Here is a 22,787-nt window from a genome sequence, read left to right as displayed (position 1 = left end):
AATATTCAGTAACTGCAAATACTTGCAGGCTGGTAAACTTTATTGAAAATATTAAACTCTCATTTACAATATTACCTATGCCTTACATCTATCAGTAATATTGCTATTTGTTCTAACGTTTCAGACAAAGGTGACCAACCACCAAGAGTCTTGAGAGATTTGAAGCACGGAACCATGTAGCACATCTATTAATTAATCCATTATGTAGAAGCAGCATAGACTCTTTAAAGGAATTCTGTCAAATCATATAATGGCACTCCTCCAGCAAAGCCCTGCATTGAAATCCATTTTCAAACAGCGAATATTTTTGTGAAAATTGTTTTAACAAATTTAAATTATATTTAATTTTGAAATTTTGACATGGGATACCTTAGTTTCCCAGGTGCCCTCAGTGACTTGTGCTCTGTTAAACTTCAGTCACTCTTTACTGCTACTCTGTAAGATGGAGTGATAATACCCCCCCAGCAGACTATCAACAGAACAGTGGGAAGGTAACAAGTAGGGATGCACTAAACCCTGTAGTCGGGGTTCAGCAGAATTAGGGCTCTTACAAACAAGCGTTTGAAGCTGCGCTCCCCTGCGTTCCGTTTTTATGCGTTCAGCCGCAGGGGAGCGCGGGAGTAGACGCATTCAGTTTTTTTCAATGGGGCTGTACTCACACAGGTGCATGTTGGCGCAGAACGCAGGAAAAATGCAGCATGTTGGTTCTCAACCAGCGTTCGGCGCCTACATGCACCTGTGTGAGTACAGCCCCATTGAAAAAAACTGAATGCGTCTACTCCCGCGCTCCCCTGCGGCTGAACGCATGAAAACGGAACGCAGCTTCAAACTTTTTTGAAATTACATTTATTTTTTTAGTTGGCTCAATATTGTTATCTAAATAGTATTGTAGTACATTTTTCCTTTTAATTTATTTCTTATTTTTTGCTTTTAATGATGGATCGTTCTGCTTTTTAACCTGTATTATAGAATGGCCCAGTTACAAACACAACTGCAAAGCGCAAAATCATAAATATAGTGTATAAACTAGGCTTTGGTGTCATCTTTAAACCAACACTGTTCCTATAAAGTAAAGACCTTCCATTTGAACACCCCCACCAAAAAACACGTGCTCAGTGTTTAGGATCCATTCTGTAACATACTACTAAGAGCAGATATTTTGCAGCTTGGCCATTTGCATTTCGTATGGAAATGATTTTAGGGCTTTATTGATATGCTTTATATTTAGAAAAATACACCAGTTCTGTATTTAGAAGGATGCTATAGGCAATTGGGGGAACCAGTGCACTTCTACACACTGTGCGCTCTAGCTTCTGTGCCGAATGATTCGTAATAGTTCCATCAATCAAACAAGGCGACTAGATCTCTAAATACACAAACAAAATAGAAACAAAGGCACACACTACAATGCTTCTGCAAAAAATTCAAATCCTTTTCATTTTTATTTTAAGTGAGATCCCAGCAAACGTTTCGGGACAAGCCCCTTCTTCAAGTGCTACTTACAAAATGTGTGCAAACAAACAATTAAAGGGAAGGTTAATGTATAACCCCACCTCCTGTGATTAAGTAATGACATCATAATAATGATTGACAGTTATTCACAACCTTATTCTTATAGTAATAAAATCCGAAAGGGTACCAAGTACCTCAGTGCCATATTTGTCCATGAAACATAAAAGTCCATAGTCCAAAGTGGTGGGGTTATACATTAACCCTCCCTTTAAATGTTTGTTTGCACAGATTTTGTAAGTAGCACTTGAAGAAGGGGCTTGCCCCGAAACGTTTGCTGGGATCTCACAAAAATGAAAAGGATTTGAATTTTTTGCAGAAGCATTGTAGTGAGTGTGCCTTTGTTTCTATTTTGTTTGTGCATTGAAGAAAGCTCCATTTGCAGCAGGGCTAACATTGAGCACCTCACACCATTATAAATTACTTATTGGAATTTAGCCAAGCGGAAAAAGTTTATTGGAATTTTATACCATAGATCTCTAAATATGCAACCTCGTTGGCTTCACCTATTTTTGTAACCCTTTTGGATTAAAAATTGTGTTTTTATTTTATTAGTATATACACTGCAATATCAGTGTGGTGGACCTTTTTTCCTTTGATAAATGTGTTCTTTTTAATTAAAAAATAGCATAATTTAGAACAGAACTATCCATTATCTGCAAACAGATATAATAAATCTGTATATATCCACTCTAAGGGGCAGATTTAGCAAGGGTCGAATTTAAAATTGAAAAAACGTAAAAATTCAAATTAAAAAAGACCAACTGAAATGTATTTTAAAAAAATCTAAGTTTTTTTGCGGGTGAATAGTCCGTATTCGTTAGAATTCGTCCAAATTCGAATAGTATGAATCGAAGTAATAGCACATTTGAGTGAATTTGCGCATTTGAGTGAATTTGAATCAAAGCTTTTCCCAAAAAAACCTTTGATTTTTCAGAGTCCACCAATTGACTCCAAATAGGTTCTAGGAGGTCCCCCATAGGCTAAAACAGCAATTCGGCAGGTTTTAGATGGCGAATAGTCAAGTCGAATTTTTAAAGAGACAACACATGATAAAATTCGATATTCTAATTTTCGATTTTTTTTCAAATTCTAATCGAATTTGGACTATTCCCTAGTCGAGGTACACAAAAATTAGCTCAAAATTGGAATTTTTTTAATTCAAATTTTTGATAAAGCTGCCCCTAATAGTAGCTGCTCAAATCTTATTGGACGCATTTGGGTTGTCTGAACAAAAAATAGAAATCTAAGGTTTTACAAGTGGTCTTTATCAATATTATTCACCATAAGATACATATTTGTCATAAGGCAACTAATGGGCCCCTCCCAAATAATGAGTTTTTCACAGTATAACGGGATAATTGCATGATTTTGGGATTAGGCGGAGGCGGAGGTGTTCTGAGGAAGTAAACAAACTCAAAAGAAGTGTTAGTGAATGCCTTTCAGGTTGTATTGTTTTAAATAATTCTTGTGTCCTTACACCTTAATTACAAGTGATAAATATAGAAAAGAGAGAGTATTTGTGACCCCAGTCAGTAAATACACACGCAGCTTGTAAAAAAACATGTTCATTCTGTTGGTGAAACTGGCTGCACCCACTGTCTCTGGATTAAAAATCACCCAGGTTTAAATTAATACAAGAAGTATGGATAGTGAAACACTGATATTACTGTATTTTGACTGTACTGTCTTGCCAAACCAAATTTGCTCTTTTGCTGTGTTCACTGTATGTTTCAGTTACCAATAATTATAAAGGTTCATCAAAGCAGGGATCATTTTGATGATGGCGAGACATAGTTCAGTGGAACTCTAACTGAATGTTTTGGCTAAACTCATTAAAAAAGGTTCTCTCATCTCTAATCAATATTGAGGGTTATAAAGTTTGTGGGCGTTTTTAAAGTTTTAGCAAAATTGTTGATATTGGTATTCAATACTCTTTATTTCCAACCTCTACTTAATATTTTACATTTGCATGTTTTATTCACTGATTTTAATCTGCTACGTGTTGTTTTGGCTATTGTTCCCTCTAGTTGCATGACTGGTAACTTCTTAGCTTTGCAGTCTCAAGGACAAAGAGAGGACTGTCTTAGCCTCAGTGAAGTTTATACATGAATCAGTGTGGATGAGCTATGAGCAACATTTGTCTCCTTTCCGTTAAACTGTGAAGCTTTTGATGAATCCTATAAAACAAGATAAATGACAGGCTGGATAAGACATTGATTGCATCTGTTTTAACCTTAGTCTCTGTACGCCTGATAACTTCAACTGCATTTCAGATAAAATGTAGAATATTGATTTTTGGATCTTATTTTAAAGCAGACCCAATGAGAAATCTTTTTCTAACCCCTCTACCACTACACAGTCAGGAGAGAACTGGCAGGATTTTGAGTAGGTGACAAATGAATGTAACTGACCAAGGTACTGGCTCATCTGTAACCCTCACAATGTGTATGAGTGCTTCTGTGTTACTTAATGTTATATATTGCAATGTTTTTTGTTAGCTGCAATGATTGTCTATAGATATGAACAATATATAAAAAGGTGCATTTTTATGTTAAATGATGCACACGTTTTCCACTATATCCAAAAACAGAGGAAATTGAAGAAATTCAGATATGCCATTAGGGGTAATTCTCCAATTCCCCAACCCCTTGGGTTATATTTGTATTTAAGAATCATGAGAAATGTATGAGCCAACAATAAATATATGTTTAAGTGAAATGCTTCAGAAAGCTGAGTTTCTTTTTATTTTTTATTAGTTCAGTAAGTGCTGTAGTTATATACAACTGATGTTTCTCTACTAATTTACAAATAAAGGTTAAGGTGAAGTTTATTTAGCTGAGCAGCTTGAGGCTCCTACGAGGATTGTAGTGGGATTAAGATCCCAGGGTACTCATTGCCCAGAAGTATTGACTAAGTGTACAGACCTAGGGTAGATAGATTCCCCTCAGGTTCCACTTAGGGAAAAGGCTGAAAGCTGGGTGTACCTCCTCAAAGCTGCATGTATTGTTCCTATCTCTGAGGAGAATCATACTGACCAAAGGTGTTGTGAGTACTGCCTATTCAATGTACTGTATGAACCTGCATTGCTCTGATTTATGTACACTCCACTAAGGTTTGTATACTGTGCTCAATAAATCTGTTATTTGGTTAAGTTATAAGAACCACTGGCGCCCAATTCTTTGCACCCTGAATACAGTTACAGTTGCACTACACCCTGCTTCCACATCGATGCGAAGGCTCACTCCCTTAGGTTTTAAGGTCTCATCCAGAGCATATGTACTGGGAGTGAAGCTTATAGTAGAGTAAGGTGCACTCAAATTACTATAGCGCTACAGAACTATCCCGATTGCAGTTGCAAGTAGGAAGTATAGTCTGCAGTGTTGGGGTGGTAGGGTGGCTGGTGCCATATGGAGGAGTTGCAGCTGCTGACTGGGGTAGGGCCCCCCAGGTGGCTGCTGCTGGGCTCTGGACACTCCAGTCAAACACTGTTGATAATTTTTTGGTGGGTTGCCACCTGTCTGGTTTTCACCTGGGCAGCCTGGTTTTCAGAAGGGTTGTATGAGTGAAAACTGCCTGTCCAGATATCCAAATTAGGCACAGGGCTATAAAATGATTGGTGTGGAGAACACCCAATCGGCCTTTCACAATAACCCTGCCAATACATCATGGGCTCACCCTCAGACTGTCACTCTACCCCCAACATCATCCACCCACCCCCAATGTCATCAGGCCTGCCCCTTATCCATTCTGTGTTGGAGCAGAAAGTGACAACCCTACTCTGTTCACGTACATGACCCAACTTTTAACCATTAAAATCATTTAGATGTTTACATTGTGAGGTACAGTGGTCAATTATTACATTAAATGGAAACAATATATGAGTTGACCCACTGTGTTGTATACATTTCATGCAGTCAGCTGTTTGGTTCTTTAGTTTAAAAGTTCTTGTTAATCATTTTCATGTCCAATTTTATTATTTTATATGAATTAAACATTATATCATATATTTTTATCCAGAAAGGCAGTGTTTAACATAGATTTACATCTTTAATAACATGTTTAAAAAGTCCTTAGAAGCAGAAGGAACTAGTGACAGTCTCTACAGGTTCCCAGTGTAAAGCTCTGGAAAGGAAGATACTGGAATTTGTGAATATGCTGTAGTAACATTTTCAGTCAGTTGTAACATTCCTATTTGATATCTCTGCCAGTTTATATGGGATCTAAATTCAGTTGAGGGAGAGATAATAATGTGCACTGAAATGAGTAAAGCATACATTATGGTAAGTCAGCTATGGTTTGTATTGCACTTCAGATTACTTTGGAAAGAAAACCTAGTGATTTTTATAATTCAAAATTAGTCTTGTGTGATTCAGAGTGTCTTAATAAATCACAGGACTGCACATAATATAACGTCATAGTCCTTTTATTTTACCTTTAATCTTCCCCACTGCTATTAGATTTATGTACCACTTCACTGTACATAGACCCTTTCAGGCACATTATACCTCGTCTCTCCCTTGTACCTACATATAAATTTAGCATCTGAGGCGCAGGGAGATAAAGTGATATGCCTAGGGTCAAAATGAGCTAACAAGGGAATTGAACTAGGTTTCTATGCTCCTCACTATATTCCAATAGCATAACTCCTTTTACTTAAAAATGTCATCCTGTTTTCTAGTAAGCAAGAAAATATTTATCACACTCCTCCTTTCCCTGAAATGCCATTCATACTGGTGGCATATAATTGCCTTATCCTCAACCATGTCAAAGCAAATTGCAGTAAATTACAATTTTACAATTAATGGAACAGATGAAAAGGTGCACTAACTAAAAACAAGATCAACTCTTTTGTTCTTGCAGTGAGAGCATCAAACATGTAACCCCTGGAACCTTTGGTAGCCAGAGAATCTGAATGTCTGAATTTGTATACTGGAGTAACTATATTTTTTATAATTGGAGTAACTATATATTTTATAATTTCCACAATGTCTTGCACTCCAGATGTTCTGATAAATTCAACTGAACTGGAAAAAATGTTGGAAGGGGAACAACCCTTTAAGTCTTCTAAAAAAAATGATTTAAACCCAATAGGATTGTTTTGCCTCCAGTATGGATTAAAAAAAGTAACAGCAAAAAATGAAAATGTTTTAAATGGATGACAATATAATGTAGTGTTTTTGCTGAAGTATATAGTTATATAGTTTATATAAAGAAACTGTTGTGTAGCCATGGGCAGCCATTCAAGCACAGGTTACACAGTAGATACTTTTCTGAAGAATCCCATTGTATACGTTCTGATGAATCCCATTATATACTACAGAGCTACAACATCTGTTATCTGCTGTATATCCTGTGCCTTTTCTACTTTTCCAGCTATGAATGGCTGCCCCCATAGCTACACAGCAGCTTGTTTATAAAAACTATAGCAGAGTTTCTGAAGCAAACACCAATTGTACTAGTGCAGGGCAACAGTAAATTGTGTTTCGTTGCTGTATAGATTACCTTCTTTTTGTATGGGGAGGGGGTAAAAACTTTTTGAAGAGTTTATTACTAGTCTAATTAACCAGACCCTCAATCTTAAATTTACAAGCTGCTTTGATGCAGAGAATATAGCATATTTAGATCTATGGATCAACACCAAAGATGGTGATATTACAACCACAGTTTTTACTAAGCAGATAACTCTCTACTTAGAGCAGATTTGTGCCACCAACGAGGGATACCGAGAGGACAGTTTCTGCGTCTATGCTGTAACTGTAGTACAGAGGAGAAGTTTGTGGAGGAGTCATGTAAATTACAAGATAGGTTCCTACATAAAGGATATAATATGAAAGTTTTACAAAGTGTTCTCAGGGCAGCATTGGATTGCGACAGAATTAATCAAGGGAAAAAAAACTAAAGAAAACGGAGAAATAAAGGAAAGTAATCAATGTTACATAAATAAAACATTGATGAATGAAGTAACTAAAACAAAGACAGACACAAAAATTAACAATCAGTATGAAATACAGTACACAGTTTAATAAAATCGAGTATTATTAATGAGCACTTGAACCAAAATCTGATACGTGATTACATAGGACTGGAATGTTTAGATGTGGATCCGCAAGGTGTGTCACATGTAAAGTAATTAGAGTGGCGTATACATTTGAATGTACTGTTACTCAAGAGATATATCAAGTTGGAAGCTACATAGATTGTAACACAAAGGCTGTGGCTTATTTAATTCCCTGTTTAAAATGCCTGAAGCAGTATGTGGGGTGTACCATTAGGAACCTAAAGAACAGGATAAGGGAACACCTCAATGTTATCAAGTCAGGTAATGGGAACACCCCATTCTCGAGACATAAAAGAATGTAATGGTGGAGATATGAAATGGGTATCAGTACAGGGCATAGAGAGGGTGTCCCTGGGCCCTAGAGTGGGGATCTGCAAACCAAATTATTGAGAACTGAGGTTAAGTGGATTCACAAACTACTAGGCAGCTTGAAGGATTAAATTCAAGATTTGATATGTTTATATATACATTTAGGTTACACACTTCAGGTTTATAATAGAATCGCTACACTGTTTAAACTTTCTGCAAGCAACGGTTGATTGTTGCAATATTATATTAAATTAATCATTGATAAGAGATTTTAGGATTAGATGGAATTGTAAATAGTGTATATATATATATATATATATATATATATATATATATATATATATATATATATATATATAGAGCATGAAATAAAATACATAAAGAACATAATATATATATTTAAACACATATGGAATTGAATGAATGTTTAAACTGAATATTTACAATGGATCTGATTAACTTAATTGTTTTTAATGAATCAATTTTGAATGCCGTTTTTAAATCAATTTGAATATTGAATGTATTAATGAGTAGGTTTCTTAAGGAAGTGCATAGAAACGAAAAGCGTCAGACCTCAGATGCTACTGTTTGTTAATTGGTTGTAAAAATAAAGATTGTTAGCTTTTATCTATAATCCGCAAGTGTGAGATTCTTCAAGGAAATCCCGGAGTGCACTGTTACAACATGTGGTCAACAGTACATTGTATTTTCATTACTTTAATACACTTTATTTTTTTGGTATTACTGCTGTTCTGTTAATTATATCTTTGTTGGGAATCAAGTACAAGGTACTGTCTTTTTATTACAGGAAAAAAGAAAATAATTTTTAAAATTGTAGCGCTATAATAAATTGAGTGTACCGTCCTCTACTATTAACTCCACTCCCAATACTGTGCTCCAGATGAGACCTTAATTCATAGGGAGTAAGCCCTCGCAACGGTGTGGAGGCAGGGTGTAGTGTAACTGTAACTTGGTGGAGTATACAATAATTGGACGCTAATGGTTCTTATAACTTAACCAGAGAATATATTTATCGAACAAGATAATCCACAAAGGGGTATACATGGATAGCAAGCAGAATCACAAAGCAACTGTGGATAGGCGTATACTCACAGCACCTTTAGTCAGTATCAGTCCCCCCAGGGAAGAGAATATATACAGCTGCTCGGGGTACACCTAGCTTTCAGCCTTTTCCCTAAGTGGAACCTGAAGGGAATTTCTACATCCCTAGGTCTGTACACTTATGAGGGAATGAAATAAAAGTCAGTAACAGAAAAAATATTCACAATACTAAAAGTTATGCCTCTATGAGAACAAATTTTGCTTTGCACAAATTTAATATAGCTTTTGCGAACCCGGAAACTGTTTAGCGACCACTTCCGACAGTGGAATTTTATAGTTTGCACCAGTGCGTCGTGAATGTAATAAAACTTCTTACTGGAAAAGTTGTTATGTTTGCTCCAAAAGATTACGACACTAGTGGGCAATGCGCAATAAAAATTCGCAATGCAAAATTAAAATTCACAATGCAATAACAGTTTAAGGAAGAATATTACACTGTGAAATGCACATTTTTATTCTTATTTGTGCAAATTGTTTTGCTCTTTGTGACTTGTATTACATCCCCCCCCCTTAGTCCCTACTTCTGGGCAATTAGTACCCAGGATCATAATTCCACTCACAATACTCTGAGGAGCCTCAAGCTGTTTAGCCTGTCTGTCTGTCACTCCTAGAGTGACCTCTTAAGGTGAGTAGACTATCCTTACTAGACTTTACCTGTCTAGGTTCCACTTTAACCGGCCTACTTGCATTCTCAGACCAGGGCTTGCACAAGATGGATCCTGAGCACATGGCTGCCCAGGACTTTATACTTTAGCACAGTGCCATCTACTAGACACTTGTTGAACTACAGGGGCAATAGATAAAGGCTAAACGTTTCCTACTGACCACTATTGTTTAGAATTATGGCCCAACTACACATTTTTTATTTTTTATACTTTAAACCTATTGATGATCAACATATTAGGTACAGAGGTTCCAAAACTTGTTGGGCTTGTATCAGGGTTACCGGTATTTCTTATATAATCCCAAACCGTGGCTATTTTAATGAAATGAATAGAAGGATTTAAAGAAGAATGGACTATGCATGCATATTCTCAATTCAGACAATGAGAGTACAAATACAGGTTTAAGATGTGTTAAGCTTATATAAATGCTTAATTAGAAATAGCTCAAGAACAGAGGGAGCATTCACAGAGCTGAGATTTTTTTTAATTTACAGCTAAATAACAGATTCATGTGGTAGGCAAGCTATTATTCCCCCTTAAACTGAAAGTATGTCATTATACAGTAAAATAATTAAAAAGTGTCGAACATTCTCTGCACCATAATACTCTTCATGTCTTGCTTTTACTGAATGTCAGTCATTAGTAAAGCTTTTTCTTCTCTCCTTTTCTTATCCATAATCTTAACTTTCTTCTCACCTCCTGTACTTACTCTGCCTGACCACTTTTACCTCAACCCCCCCATTAGCCTTCTGACTTAATTATAATAAAAAACATATAAGATAGGCTCTTGTTGGTTTTTCTAAAATTTCCTTCCTGGTTCCACTTCAAATCATTATAAGCTGTAATATAGTTTAGTAAATACAATTATATTTTACTTACAGGCTCATATGTAAATTTCTTCATAATAATAAGATATATCAAAATCAGAGATTAGACCAGAGGGTTGTCCAGTACTCAGCATAAATATCTATTTGACCTGCTACACGTCCTTGGTACAGTCCTTCATTTTAACCTAAGTCAGAAAATATTTAGCTATCTAAACATTGCCCTATTGCTCTATCATTTGTACTTTAATATGCTCAGATATACTGTTCCAAGTAGGGTATACTATAAATGTAAATGCTAATTGTGCATCCTTTACCAAAAATGTAATTCCATGTATCTGTTTTAAATGTTGTTAGTAAACCTAGATTATTTATTTCACCCACAGGATCCATGGTTGTCATTTTAGCTGTTTAAAGCCAGAAACATATAAATGACTGAATGTCTAATTAGCAAGTAATTTAGTTATATACTGCATGGCTGCACAGAAATCAGGTTATGTTTCAGCATGCATCAAAATGAGATGCCAATTAGCCATGCAGGATGTGGATTTATTATTCACCAGGTTTTAAAGAGGCAAAGTCACAACCCTAGCTCAATTCTTTTTCACTTATGATGCAACTCCAAAAATCTCAGGCAGGCTGGGGGCCATATAAATCCCCATAATCACCACCTAGAGGCCTACAGCTAGAAAGCACTGTGCTACGTTATTGTAGACTACAAAAGTGCAAATCTATCTTTGTGAAGGTATTTTTATCATAAACACTCAATCAGCAGAAAAATGATGTGCTGCATGCACTATGTATGTTTAATATGCATCTCTAGTCCCCCTGCCCAGTATACTCTTTTTTTTTTTATCATGAACATCTATGAATCTGCTGGTAATACTGGCTAAAATGCATACTTTCATTATAAAAAATAATGCTTAATTTATTTAAATTATAGGGAAGCACAAAGTGGTCACCATGGCATATAGTGCCAAAAAGACAGCGTGAAAGCATTCTTCCCAAAATAACCTTTAGGCTGGCCCTCCACCGCTGCTCCTGGACAGATACAAAGTTTGGAAAACACTACTTTAGGGGAAGAGAGTTAATAGAGAGTTAATAGAATGCCAGATTGTTTTCCTGAAGTTTTTTCCCAATGTGAATGTGCTTCCAGAGCATGGTGTAGAGAACGGGTTCCAATAAATAGTGCACCCTGGGGTAAGATGATACCTAATTAGAAAGTTGGGGAGAAAGGACCCTATGAATGAGGCCTTGATCCTATAGGTAGTGGCTGTAGAAGTGTAGGATAGTAAGGGCTATTTATTAAGCATTGTGTAATAGTCTGTGATACTGAAGTGACTGATACTACAGGTATGGGATCCATTATTGGGAAACCTGTTATTCAGAAAGCTCTGAATTATGGGAATTTTGTCTCCCATAGACTCCATTTTTGATCCAGATGATCCAGATTTTTAAAAATGATTTCCCTTTTCTCTGTAGTAATAAAACAGTTTCTTACATTTGATCCAAACTAAGATATACTTAATCCTTATTGGAGGCAAAACCAGCATATTGGGCTTTTATAATCTTTAAATTATTTTCTTAAGGCATGAATGTCCAACTTATCCAGAAAACCCCAAGTCCCAAGCATTTTGCATAACAGGCCCTATACATGTACTTTGCCAAATGTATTACCAGTGTTTCTTGAATTAAACTGGTATGAAGTTGATTATGAGCAACTAGTTTTTAATTACTCTGTAAATGAAACAATGTGACACATCCTCTGCTATAATATGTGGGCTTTTGCTGAATATATACTGTAGTTTCACCAATGCTATACGAGAATGAGCGAGAAGCGCCTACTTCATAGCCTTACACACCCATATAATTGTACACTTATCAATAAGTACTGCAAATGTAGAACTTCACCATAAACATACCATGGGTGTTGCTTCCCATAAAGATGTCTTCCATAGACTTCATTATAATCAAATAAATAACATTTTTAAATATGACTTTCTTTTTCCTTGTAGTAATGACACAGTATCTTGTACTTGATCCCAACTAAGAGATCATAAATCCTTATTGGATGCAAAACAAGCCTATTGTGGTTTTAGAAATGTTGAAATAATGGTTTAGTAGACTTAAGGTATGGAGATCCAACTTACAGAAAGGCCCCTCATCTGGAAAACTCAAGCATTCCGGATAACAGATCCCATAACTGGACAGTGTTATGGTCAATAACATGTGAAACTGTCAAGATGCCCTATTTATCCGATATCTAATAATATCTATTTAAAGCTGCCGGTTACATAAATGTAAAATGAATTACTGCTGCTATTGTCTATATGGAAACCTCCTGCCCATAAACCGTACAAGAAGCATGCATTTTAGCAATGCTGCCTTACCCTGTTGTGGCTCTAGGTTCAATTCCAGCAAGGGCACTATCTGTAAGGAGTTTTTTCTCCCCCTGCTTGCTTGGGTTTCTTCTAGGTACTCTGGTTTCCCCCCATTCTCCAAAAACACACAAGCATGTTAACTGATGAATTTGCAATGTGTTATAGGAACATAAATTGTATGCTCCACTCGGGCAGGGACTGGTGTGATTGATGTATAACCACTGCAAAGCACTGCAGAATATAATGGGGCTATCTAAATAAAGGCTAAAAATAGTAATGTAAGTAATGCTTTCAGATTATTCTCACAGGAGTGCAGGTGGATCAATCTGAAGCACAGGTGACTCTGTCCTATTGATCTATTTATTGATCTTTGTGTGAAAATATCCTGCAAACGTGCACAGATGAAGGGGAAGGAAATGGGGTGAAAAAAGGTAATATATCTAAAAACAGAATTGAATTTCCATTATTTAGAGAAGCCTGAAGTCTGCAATAGTTTGTTTATTTCAGTGACTGAGGCCCCATATTGCTTATGTCACAGAGATCCCTCTCGCCGACGTCCGGAATGATAAACTTAAAAGTTTGCTTTATAGAAAAGTTCACTTACATGGAACATTATGAAGTCTTTTAGCTTCTCTTTTTTTATGAAATGCTCTCAGACAGCCTCAAATATCTGCCTAAGGACAACTACGGCAACGCAGCTTCTAAGATAGCTTTTCTCTGAATAAATGATTGGATAGATTTTATGTTGATAATAAAGATAAGTAATGCACTGCTTTCTGGAGCGCCGCCTGAAGGTACAAAGACATATGGGATTTTGAAGTGATAAGGAATTGAAACCTTTGGGTCATTTGCTTGTCAAGAGTAAAACTATCTCCTGCCATAAACCTCCCAATATACCTACATTTCAAGCAATGACGAGCTTCATGTCTTATGATTCTCGGCAGCAACTCTTGCTGTAATTTGCCATTTTAAAGACAAAATGCATTTTGAACTGAATGGAAAACCATTGTAACCATTCAATGCTAAACAGCTGCCCTTCCAGGTCTATATATATATTTCATATAAATCTTGGCAGGAACTCGTACAGGAGCCCAATACAGATTGTTACCCGCCTTGCTGTTAACTGTTGCTGCTGTCATTTTTTATTTAAATCCATAATTCCAATTAATTATGTATGATGACAATGATGATTATAAATACAATTACACAAGGGTAGTGTAATTATTGTATATATAAATAATTAGTGATAGGCAGAAAAATTCGGCAGACACGAATTTGTGGTGAATTTCCGCGTTTTGATGCAAGCAAATTAATTTGAAAACTTCTGCGACAATTCGCTAGTGAAGAATCCAGCAAAATTGTCGTGCATCAAAATTATTCAGACGCCCATTGATTTTAATGCATTTGGACCAAATAGTCGCGCATATAAAAATTGTTGCTCGTGTCAAAATTGACGTTATCCAGAAATACATTATCCACAAATTTCCGAATTAAAGGAAGGCCATCTCCCATAATTTAATTTAATCAAATAATTCACATTTCTAAAAATTATTTTCCTTTTTCTCTGTAATAATAAAATAGTACCTTTTACTTGATCCCAACTAAGATATAATTAATCCTTATTGGATGCAAAACCAGCCTATTGGGTTTCTTTAATATTTAAATGATTTTTGTACACTTAAGGTATGGAGGTCCAAATTACAGAAATACTCCTTATCCAGTACACCCCTGGTCAAAAGTATTCTGGAAAATAGATCCCATACTTGTATAAGCAATTGATTCACTTAACAAAGAAGCCCTAAGTGCTAATAAAGACTTTAGCAGGATCCTTTTGCAGTTCAGGATATAATCCAGAATGTGCAATAAAACTGCTGTGAAATAAGTAAGAGTTAAGGATTATGCACAAGGTTTGGAAAGGTTCTGCTAAAATAACTTTTAAGCAAACCTGCCACAGAGTGTGTGATGGTAAGAATTCATTAAGTAGGCAGGGATCCTTTGTTCACAGCAGTGCGATTTTCAAAGGCACTTTCATAGTAAATACATTTCACTCTACATCTTGAAGATTAGATTCTAATATACAGTATCCAGTATGATAACAGCTGAAATAAACTATTGGTGTTGCTGCTACTTTCATACTTCATTTTATTCCCAGCTCCTTGCTAAACTTGACTATCGGAAAACAGCAGCTCAGATATTAATTTAGCCAAGTGTTTCCCACTGGTTTGATCTTTTCACTCAAGGTATAACATTTCCTTGCAGCTTCAACACATGATTTGATTGGTTGCAATATATGCTATAATTACACTGTGTCTATTAAAAAGACAGTTTTATGTTGCATCCCTTATCCAGATAAATGGGTGGCCCTGAGCACTGACCTCCATCCATAACCTTATCATTCTGGTTCTTATAATAACACTTACCTAGATGAAATTGATTACCTAAAAAGATATTGAGCTCCAGGAGTAATAGGTGTCTGGAGTGTTTGCGTAATAGTTATTTACAAACTAGAACAAAAGAACATCCTGACTTAAAGTGGCCATACACGGGCCGATAAAAGCTGCCGATAGACCGAGTTGGCAGCTTATTGGCCCGTGTATGGGCCCCACTGACGGGCTTCCCCTTTCGGTCAGATCTTGATCGGATGGAACTAAAAATCCCGTCGGATCACGGCCGCATCTGTTCATTGATACGGTCCCGCGATCCAACCGCCCATTACCATTCGTTAGGATCTGATCGTTGGGCCCTAGGGCCCACGATCAGATCAGCCTGATATTGCCTCAAGGTGGGCATATCGAGGAGAGATCCGCAGGTTTGGCGACATCGCCAAACGAGAGGATCTCTCCGTGTATGGCCACCTTAAGAGATGAAGGGATGGACCAACTCCAAGATTCATTTTGGGATTCAGGGGATTTCAGTACTTTCAGCGGGTTTTATATTCAACAAACCTTTAGTTCTTAGCCAAATGATGGACTATGAACCCTGTGACCTTACTACACAACTGAAGTAGATTTGTTAATGTATCATCCTGAGTTTTTTAGGCTTTGGAGATAATATACCAGAAATTTCACTATAGCAGCCTGAAATTCAAGACCTGACTTACTAAGGAGCACTAATGCAGAGCTGTGCTGCCAGAGTGTATAAAGATTTTAAGCAGGGTTGCTGGTTTATTTTGGAGTCTTATACTATATCTCAAGAGTTATGACATGAACACAATTTCTCATATGTGTGCTGCTCACTCTCATAGGCAAGTCTTTGTGTATGGAAATCAATTTGCGGAACAATGAAAATGTCTATGAATTCCCATTTCATAGGTGGGATCAAATATTTCAGCATATAGGGAATGCTTGCATGTATGTCTAATGTAGCCAGATTATAGAATATCCCTGACATCTACAGCCAAGAGAAGTGCTTAGAACAAAGAGATATCATTTAGGATCGGGGAATCTGACTCATTTCACTTCGCCGAAGCGCGAGGCCATTGGCGTCTATGGGGGTAATTTTTTTGCGGCAAAAATTTCTGCTCATCACTAGATATAGTGCATTGCAATTGTATTGGAAGATTTCTATGTTTTGACCCATGCTCGATCCTGGGGGCCTTATCTGTCCTAACTTAGAAACACACCTACCCGTACTACTCTATTGAGCATTACTAAAAGATGTCAGGCTAGGAAAATGGTAGCATACGGATATGTATTTTGGTGCCTAGAAGGCATATTGATATTTCAGATATGAAAGGCAACCCAAACCAAAAAATATTGTAGATTGGATTAAAATATAAAGAAATCAGGATATTTCCCAAGCTGCCTAATGCAAAGAGAAACATGCAATGCCTTGCAGGAGAAATCCATGAACTCTGGAGCAGTGACCAATTTGATGATTATTAACATTTTCTCACTAGAGAGAGAGAAAAAAAAAACAAGAATTTGTATTCAGCGGAACTGTGAAAGTTATTATTTCTCTCTATGCTCTCGCTGTGCCTGCCATCCATTTCTGTTTTGACAAAAAAGAGAAAAGAAACTGCTTTTGTTTTATCAACTTGGAGAAAAATTGTTCATAGGTACATAGGGTCATCTGATCTCATAGGCAATTACAGTTTTACTTTAAAAAAAAAAACCTCCCAAGCCTTGTGAGCATAAAAAGAAGCACTTATGGGAATTAAGCAGAGAGATGACTTTCTAGATGTTGTGCATTGAATAGTTTAGCATTACACCTCTACAGCACAAAATGATGAGTTTAAAGGGGAACCACGGCTTCCAAACCAAAATTTGATTAAGAGACCCACATAACAAACAAAATCCCTAATATACCCATCACAGTTACCTGTTTCTTTGAAAGGTATGGATAAATGGCATTTTCTATGCTGCAATCCAGCTGTTTAACAGTTCTTTTCTTTCTGCATCATTTGAAATCCTGGCAGGGAAGGAGGGATTAAACACTTCTCCACAGTTTACAGACAGCATGCAGGAACTACATAACCCAGAATGCATTTCATTGTCATGTTTTTTTCCTTATTAAAATCACATGTGCAGGGAATTGTCGGGTTTGGATGATGCAGTCTAAGGACAGAGGGCTGATGATACAAATTAACGGTAGTCAGCCAGCTCAGCAAAGTAGTCAGAGAGATCAGCAGGAGAGCAGGGGGCTAAGCTTAGAGAACTGTCAGAAACCATTAAAAATCATGAAAAGTCTGCATATTTTTTAATTGCTGTATATTGCAAAGTTGCTTGAAATTATGTTTACTTTTAAAAAAAGCTTAAGTTATGTTTTTGTGGAGTTCCCCTTTAATATCATAGCAGGAGGTAGCTTGCATCTCTCTTAAAAGACTACTCTCAGCATCTAGCAATATTTCAGCTAATGATTTATTACTGTTTTTTTCCTTGTCTTCACTGACAAATTATGTGACAATCACCATTGCTTTTTATTTAGGCATGGCTAACCAGAGATCCTGCCAATACTGATGAACTGCATTCCCAGCATGTAATAGCAGGCAAAATGTAATAAACACTATTGATATACATGGGGAAATGTGAACAGAAATGAAGCAAATATGACTTAAAGGAGAAGTAAATCCTAAAACTGAATATGGTTAAAAATGCCATATTTTATATACTGAACTTATTGCACCAGCCTAAAGTTTCAGCTTCTCAATAGCAGCAATGGACTTCAAAATTGTCACAGGGGGTCACCATCTTGGAAAGTGTCTCAGTGGGCTCTGAGCAGCTGTTGAGAAGCTAAGCTTAGGGGTCATTGCAAATTATCAAGAAGAAAATTAGGTTTGTCTATAATATAAGCTGTAAGGTTAAACCATGTACAATAAATGCACAAAAACATTCACAAACTTTTACTGCATTTTAATATGTATTGCATCATTTTCTATCCAGTAATGACAAAAATAATACACTTCTGTTTTAATGGATTATTAAGTCTAATACAACATGTATTGTTGTGTGGAAATTACCAGACACCATTAAAAATGTTTCCAATTTTTCAAGATATCCCGTTAACTAGCCCATCAAGCCACGTCAATTTAAGCAAACTAGAATTAACCAAATACCTAACCCAATAATAACCCTAATGTGTATGTGCAAATATGGGGAGGGGGAATTACCATAACCTGAAAACCATTTGTCACGTTAGTTTTCAGGTTTGGCTTCGGGTTAAACATGGGCATGGCCCATTTATCAACATTCTCATTTAGTAGTTTTGGAGGTTTTTGAAACCACAAATAAATAAAAATAGATTTTCCAAAAATTACTACTGAAAAAAAAATTTGACCATGTGTTTTGTTTAGGCAGGAAAAATGTACAATAACAAAATGCCCTTTAACTCCAATGCATTTGGCACAACAAAAAACACGAAGCAAAAATGCTGATGGACTCCAATGCATTGGACGCAAGAAAATTGCTCATTAATTAAGATGTTTACTTTTAAACAAGTGACCAGCACATGCTACCTGCTCATTGGCTGATATAGGTCATTAGACCTGTAACAAACTTTCACCTTTTATTACATAATCCCCAAGCAGTTCTATGATCTTACAAAGAAATAAGATCATTTAAAGACTTGTGTATTATACATGAATACAAATATTTATACATTGTCATTTAGCATTTAATTCAGTAGAACATGTGACATAACCCTGTAATCGGCAGTAGTAGTGATGGGCGAATAAATTTGCCAGACATGAATTTGCAGTAAATTTCTGCATTTTGCTGAAAGCAAATTAATTTGCAAAACCGAAGCGACAATTCCCACGGTGAAAATTCCGTTGTGTCAAAAAAAAATTGACGCATAAAAATTGACGTGCATCAAAATTATTCAGACGCCCATTGACTTTAATGCATTTGGACCAAATAGTCGCGCGTATAAAAGTTAATGATGGCATCAAAATTGATGCGCGTCAGAATAATTTTGATGCCCATTGACTTTAATGTGTTTAACAAATTTTTCACTGTTTTGCGAATTCCACTGTAAATTTGTGAATGATTCGGCGAAACTGCACAGTCGCCCATCACTAGCCAGTAGGCCAGCAGAGGGAATAAAGGGATTGCTGTTAGTGGTTAACACTAGAGGTTCTGCCAAAGTGGGAACTGGCTCATACAGTCTAGCTGGCTTTTAAATTGTTCATTTATGTTCTGGTGTGTGTCATGGAGGCACCCAACTGTAACAAACAAGAATAAAATAATTACCCTCACACTGAATTTATTTTTATTTATTTTTTTAAATAGCAATAACACAGGTGTCAAACAAGGATTCAAACACATCAGCACATGATAGTTTCCCTTTCAACAGCCTTGTTTTAATTTATATTTCATTACATCAGAAGCATGTACATTTCATTGCTTTCTATTTCCACAGAAAACCAGCCTTGAGTTCTATATTGACATTCATGCTCATTCGACCATGATGAACGGATTCATGTATGGGAATATTTTTGAGCGGCAAGATCTATTTCAGAAACAGGCTATTTTTCCGAAGCTGCTGTGCCGGAATGCTGAAGATTTCTCTCTAGTAAGTGTAAAAATCCTCCGATAGATTAACAATAAAAATATGAATTCAGCTAATACTGATAAAGTATAAGGCATGACTGTATGGATCTGACTGTAACTGTTGCTGAAGGTAACTCCCTCAAGATTTTCTCTTGTTTTTACTTCCAAAGAAAATTCACCAACGACGGCTTCGCTCACATCGCAACATTTCGACAGGCGTAGATTCGCCAGGACAATGCTAATTCACTAAAATCCAAAGTTGTGTCCAGGGCGCCGAATGCTGGACAAGTTGCGCTAGCGTTACGGTGGCAAGCGAAGTGAAGTTGCGCTAGCGTTGCCTAATTTGCATACGGCAGGAAGTTAATGGACGTATATGTTGCAGCCAATACATTACACTACACAAGCCCGGGAAACCTTAATAAAATAAAAGAGTTGCTATATTGCCCTACACATGTGCCCAGTGTATAGTTTATGTGCCATATGTTAGGAAATGTAGGAGGGAAGCCGGTAACCCCCAAAAAAATGTACGATCTTTTGCAGCTTATCACCCTGAGAAATGAAAAGTCACCAGCATTTTTTTTTTCAGCTATTTTTTGAGACAGTCCTATCTACTCTATTAAACTTCGTTTGGTCTGAAGTGGCGAGGGCAAGTCTGGCGCAAGAGGTAACGTTCAGTAAAATCCGCATCTTAGTGAATTTGCATAGTTACGTCCATTCGCCAGGCGTAAGGGAGTGAATTACCGATCTATTTATCCGCGTTAGCGAAGTTACACCTGCGCCCGTTAGTAAATCGGCAAAGTAACGAAATGACATCACGCTGGCGAATTTTTGCTAACGTTAGTCACTACGCCTTTTAGTAAATCTGCCCGTTTGTTCTCTGGTTGGAGACCACTGGAATAGTGCCTATAATTTTTGCCTATAAGTTGCATTTTTAGTTTCATAAAATACTGGTTCATTTGTTAAGGTGACTTAAAACATTGACTGAATAGAATAAGTTATAATTCTTAATGCAGACTTCATTGACTTTTCTGCAACCACTTAAAAGGTAGCTTAACTAATTAATAAGCTTCATGGTCCAAGCCAAATCCAGTCTTGTGGGTTGACTTGTTGGTTTAGATGTTCAGCACATGCTACCTAAAACCAATCTAGTCTGTAGTGTGCATTTGATTATGCAATGCAGTAGACAACTCTAAAGCATGTCCCCTTATTTGTATACTACTGTTTAATACAATGCACACATCCTTCTGCATGAGGATATTATAGGTCCCCTAAATGGATCAAGAAGACACTTTAAGCAGCAGGTTACCTATTTGAATTGCAGCTCAGATTTTTTTTTTTTTTTTAAAAAAACATTTATTAGGAGCAAAAAGATTGATTGTAGTCAGGTTTAACATTCCCTTTACTTTAACAAAAAAGAACACATATTTCATCTTTAATCTCCAAACTGTAATTTTCGATCTTTCAACTAGAAACAGATGCGATAATCTTTTACCAACACGTTCATTCGATCATTTGTATATCTTTAAATTCTGCATCTATTCAGGTAATAGTTGAATGAGTAAAACAGTTTGAATAGATATGTCAAATAAAATCATTGGTATGGAGATTTACTGTAATACAATGTAGGAAAGTTGTTTCACCTTGTAGTGCTTTACTTTGTGCCATGATATAAATCTTCGTTGAAAAATTGTAGGTAGCGATCAAGTTGAAGCTAATTAATGTTGCCTTTCAGTTTGGGACTACTGAAGATGATGTGGATTCATCAGTGTCATTGTAAGATCTTAAGAAACATTAAAGTGTAATTAGTGAAGGAGAAGATAATGTTTATGCAGTGAATAGAACACAACTCAGGACACCACCTGGGCCTCCACATTTAAAAAATGAAGCCTTCAAAAGTTATAGAAATCCAATAAAATGTGAAGAAAAATGGCTCTGAAGTGTAAGGCTGCATTTTGCAGGCATAAAAGCATCAGACCTTAATCAGCACTATTGAAATGAAATGATTATGAAATTCAGCTCTTTCCATGACTGAAAATAGGTTGCTCCTGGGCCTGCCAGCAATTCACACTACTGTCCATAATTGACTGTCTACCTGCCTTAGCTGGGCTCAGAAACAATGTCCTATTACCTTAAACTGTGACAGTCACACTGAACAGATTATTCTCCTTAAAGCATCTGTCAGTACAGATTGATTTACTGAGGCTGAGAACTAAAAAGGTGGATACTATTTTGAAGGTATTTAGAGGACATGGTAGTTCTCCTTTGATTCCTAAAACCCATTTTACTTTAATCATCTTGAAAGATTTAAAATGCAAGCTGTGTGCATAGAGTTAATAACTTGTTTGCTGTGAAATGGGATTCAAGGTTTCATCTATCTGGATCTCCCCTAAATGAGTCACAGCTCAAAGGGATTTCATTCTGCAGCTTAGAAACGGCAATAGCATTGGGAACCAATCAACTAGGCAAAGAAATCATGTTCTCTACTATACAGCATGTCAACTGGAGATTAAGATGTTTACTTTGAATGGCTAATTGAATTTTTGGCAACTTAATATTTTGAATTTCCTGGTAAAAACTGCAGACACGGGCAACACAATATGTTAAAGAATGCAAATTTTTCAGGATGAGCACAAAAGGGTTTTAAAAAACGGCTTAACCTTCCCTAAGAAAAGGTGGGGTGTCATTACTTGAATTAAGGAAACAAAATTAGATTGGAACATGTAATTGATCAGAGAAAATTGAGGGTTATTTATTATATTGTTGCTGCATTACAGGCAAAATGTTTTTTTGTTAAGCTGTATCTTTGTTATATTTGTTATTGCTAGTGACCTGGGGTTTTCTGGATAACAGATCTTCTGTAATTTGGCTCTTCATACCTCAAGTCTACTAAAAATGATTTAATATTAAATAAACCCAACAGGCTTTTT

General features: G+C 36.4%; 1 protein-coding gene across 1 annotated transcript in view; it reads left to right on the top strand.

The window, feature by feature from the left end:
- LOC108714306 (cytosolic carboxypeptidase 6) overlaps positions 1-22,787 on the top strand; it is an 871,648-nt gene that overhangs the window by 758,666 nt on the left and 90,195 nt on the right. Inside the window, exon 10 of the mRNA XM_018258404.2 lies at positions 19,730-19,882. Coding sequence (XP_018113893.2) covers positions 19,730-19,882 — 153 coding nt within the window. The remainder of the gene's footprint in view (positions 1-19,729; positions 19,883-22,787) is intronic.

This window comes from Xenopus laevis, chromosome 4L (genome assembly GCF_017654675.1).
Source record: "Xenopus laevis strain J_2021 chromosome 4L, Xenopus_laevis_v10.1, whole genome shotgun sequence".
Lineage (NCBI taxonomy): Eukaryota > Metazoa > Chordata > Amphibia > Anura > Pipidae > Xenopus > Xenopus laevis.
Note: the sequence above shows the minus strand (reverse complement) of the source record. Positions and strands in the feature narration are given on the sequence as shown.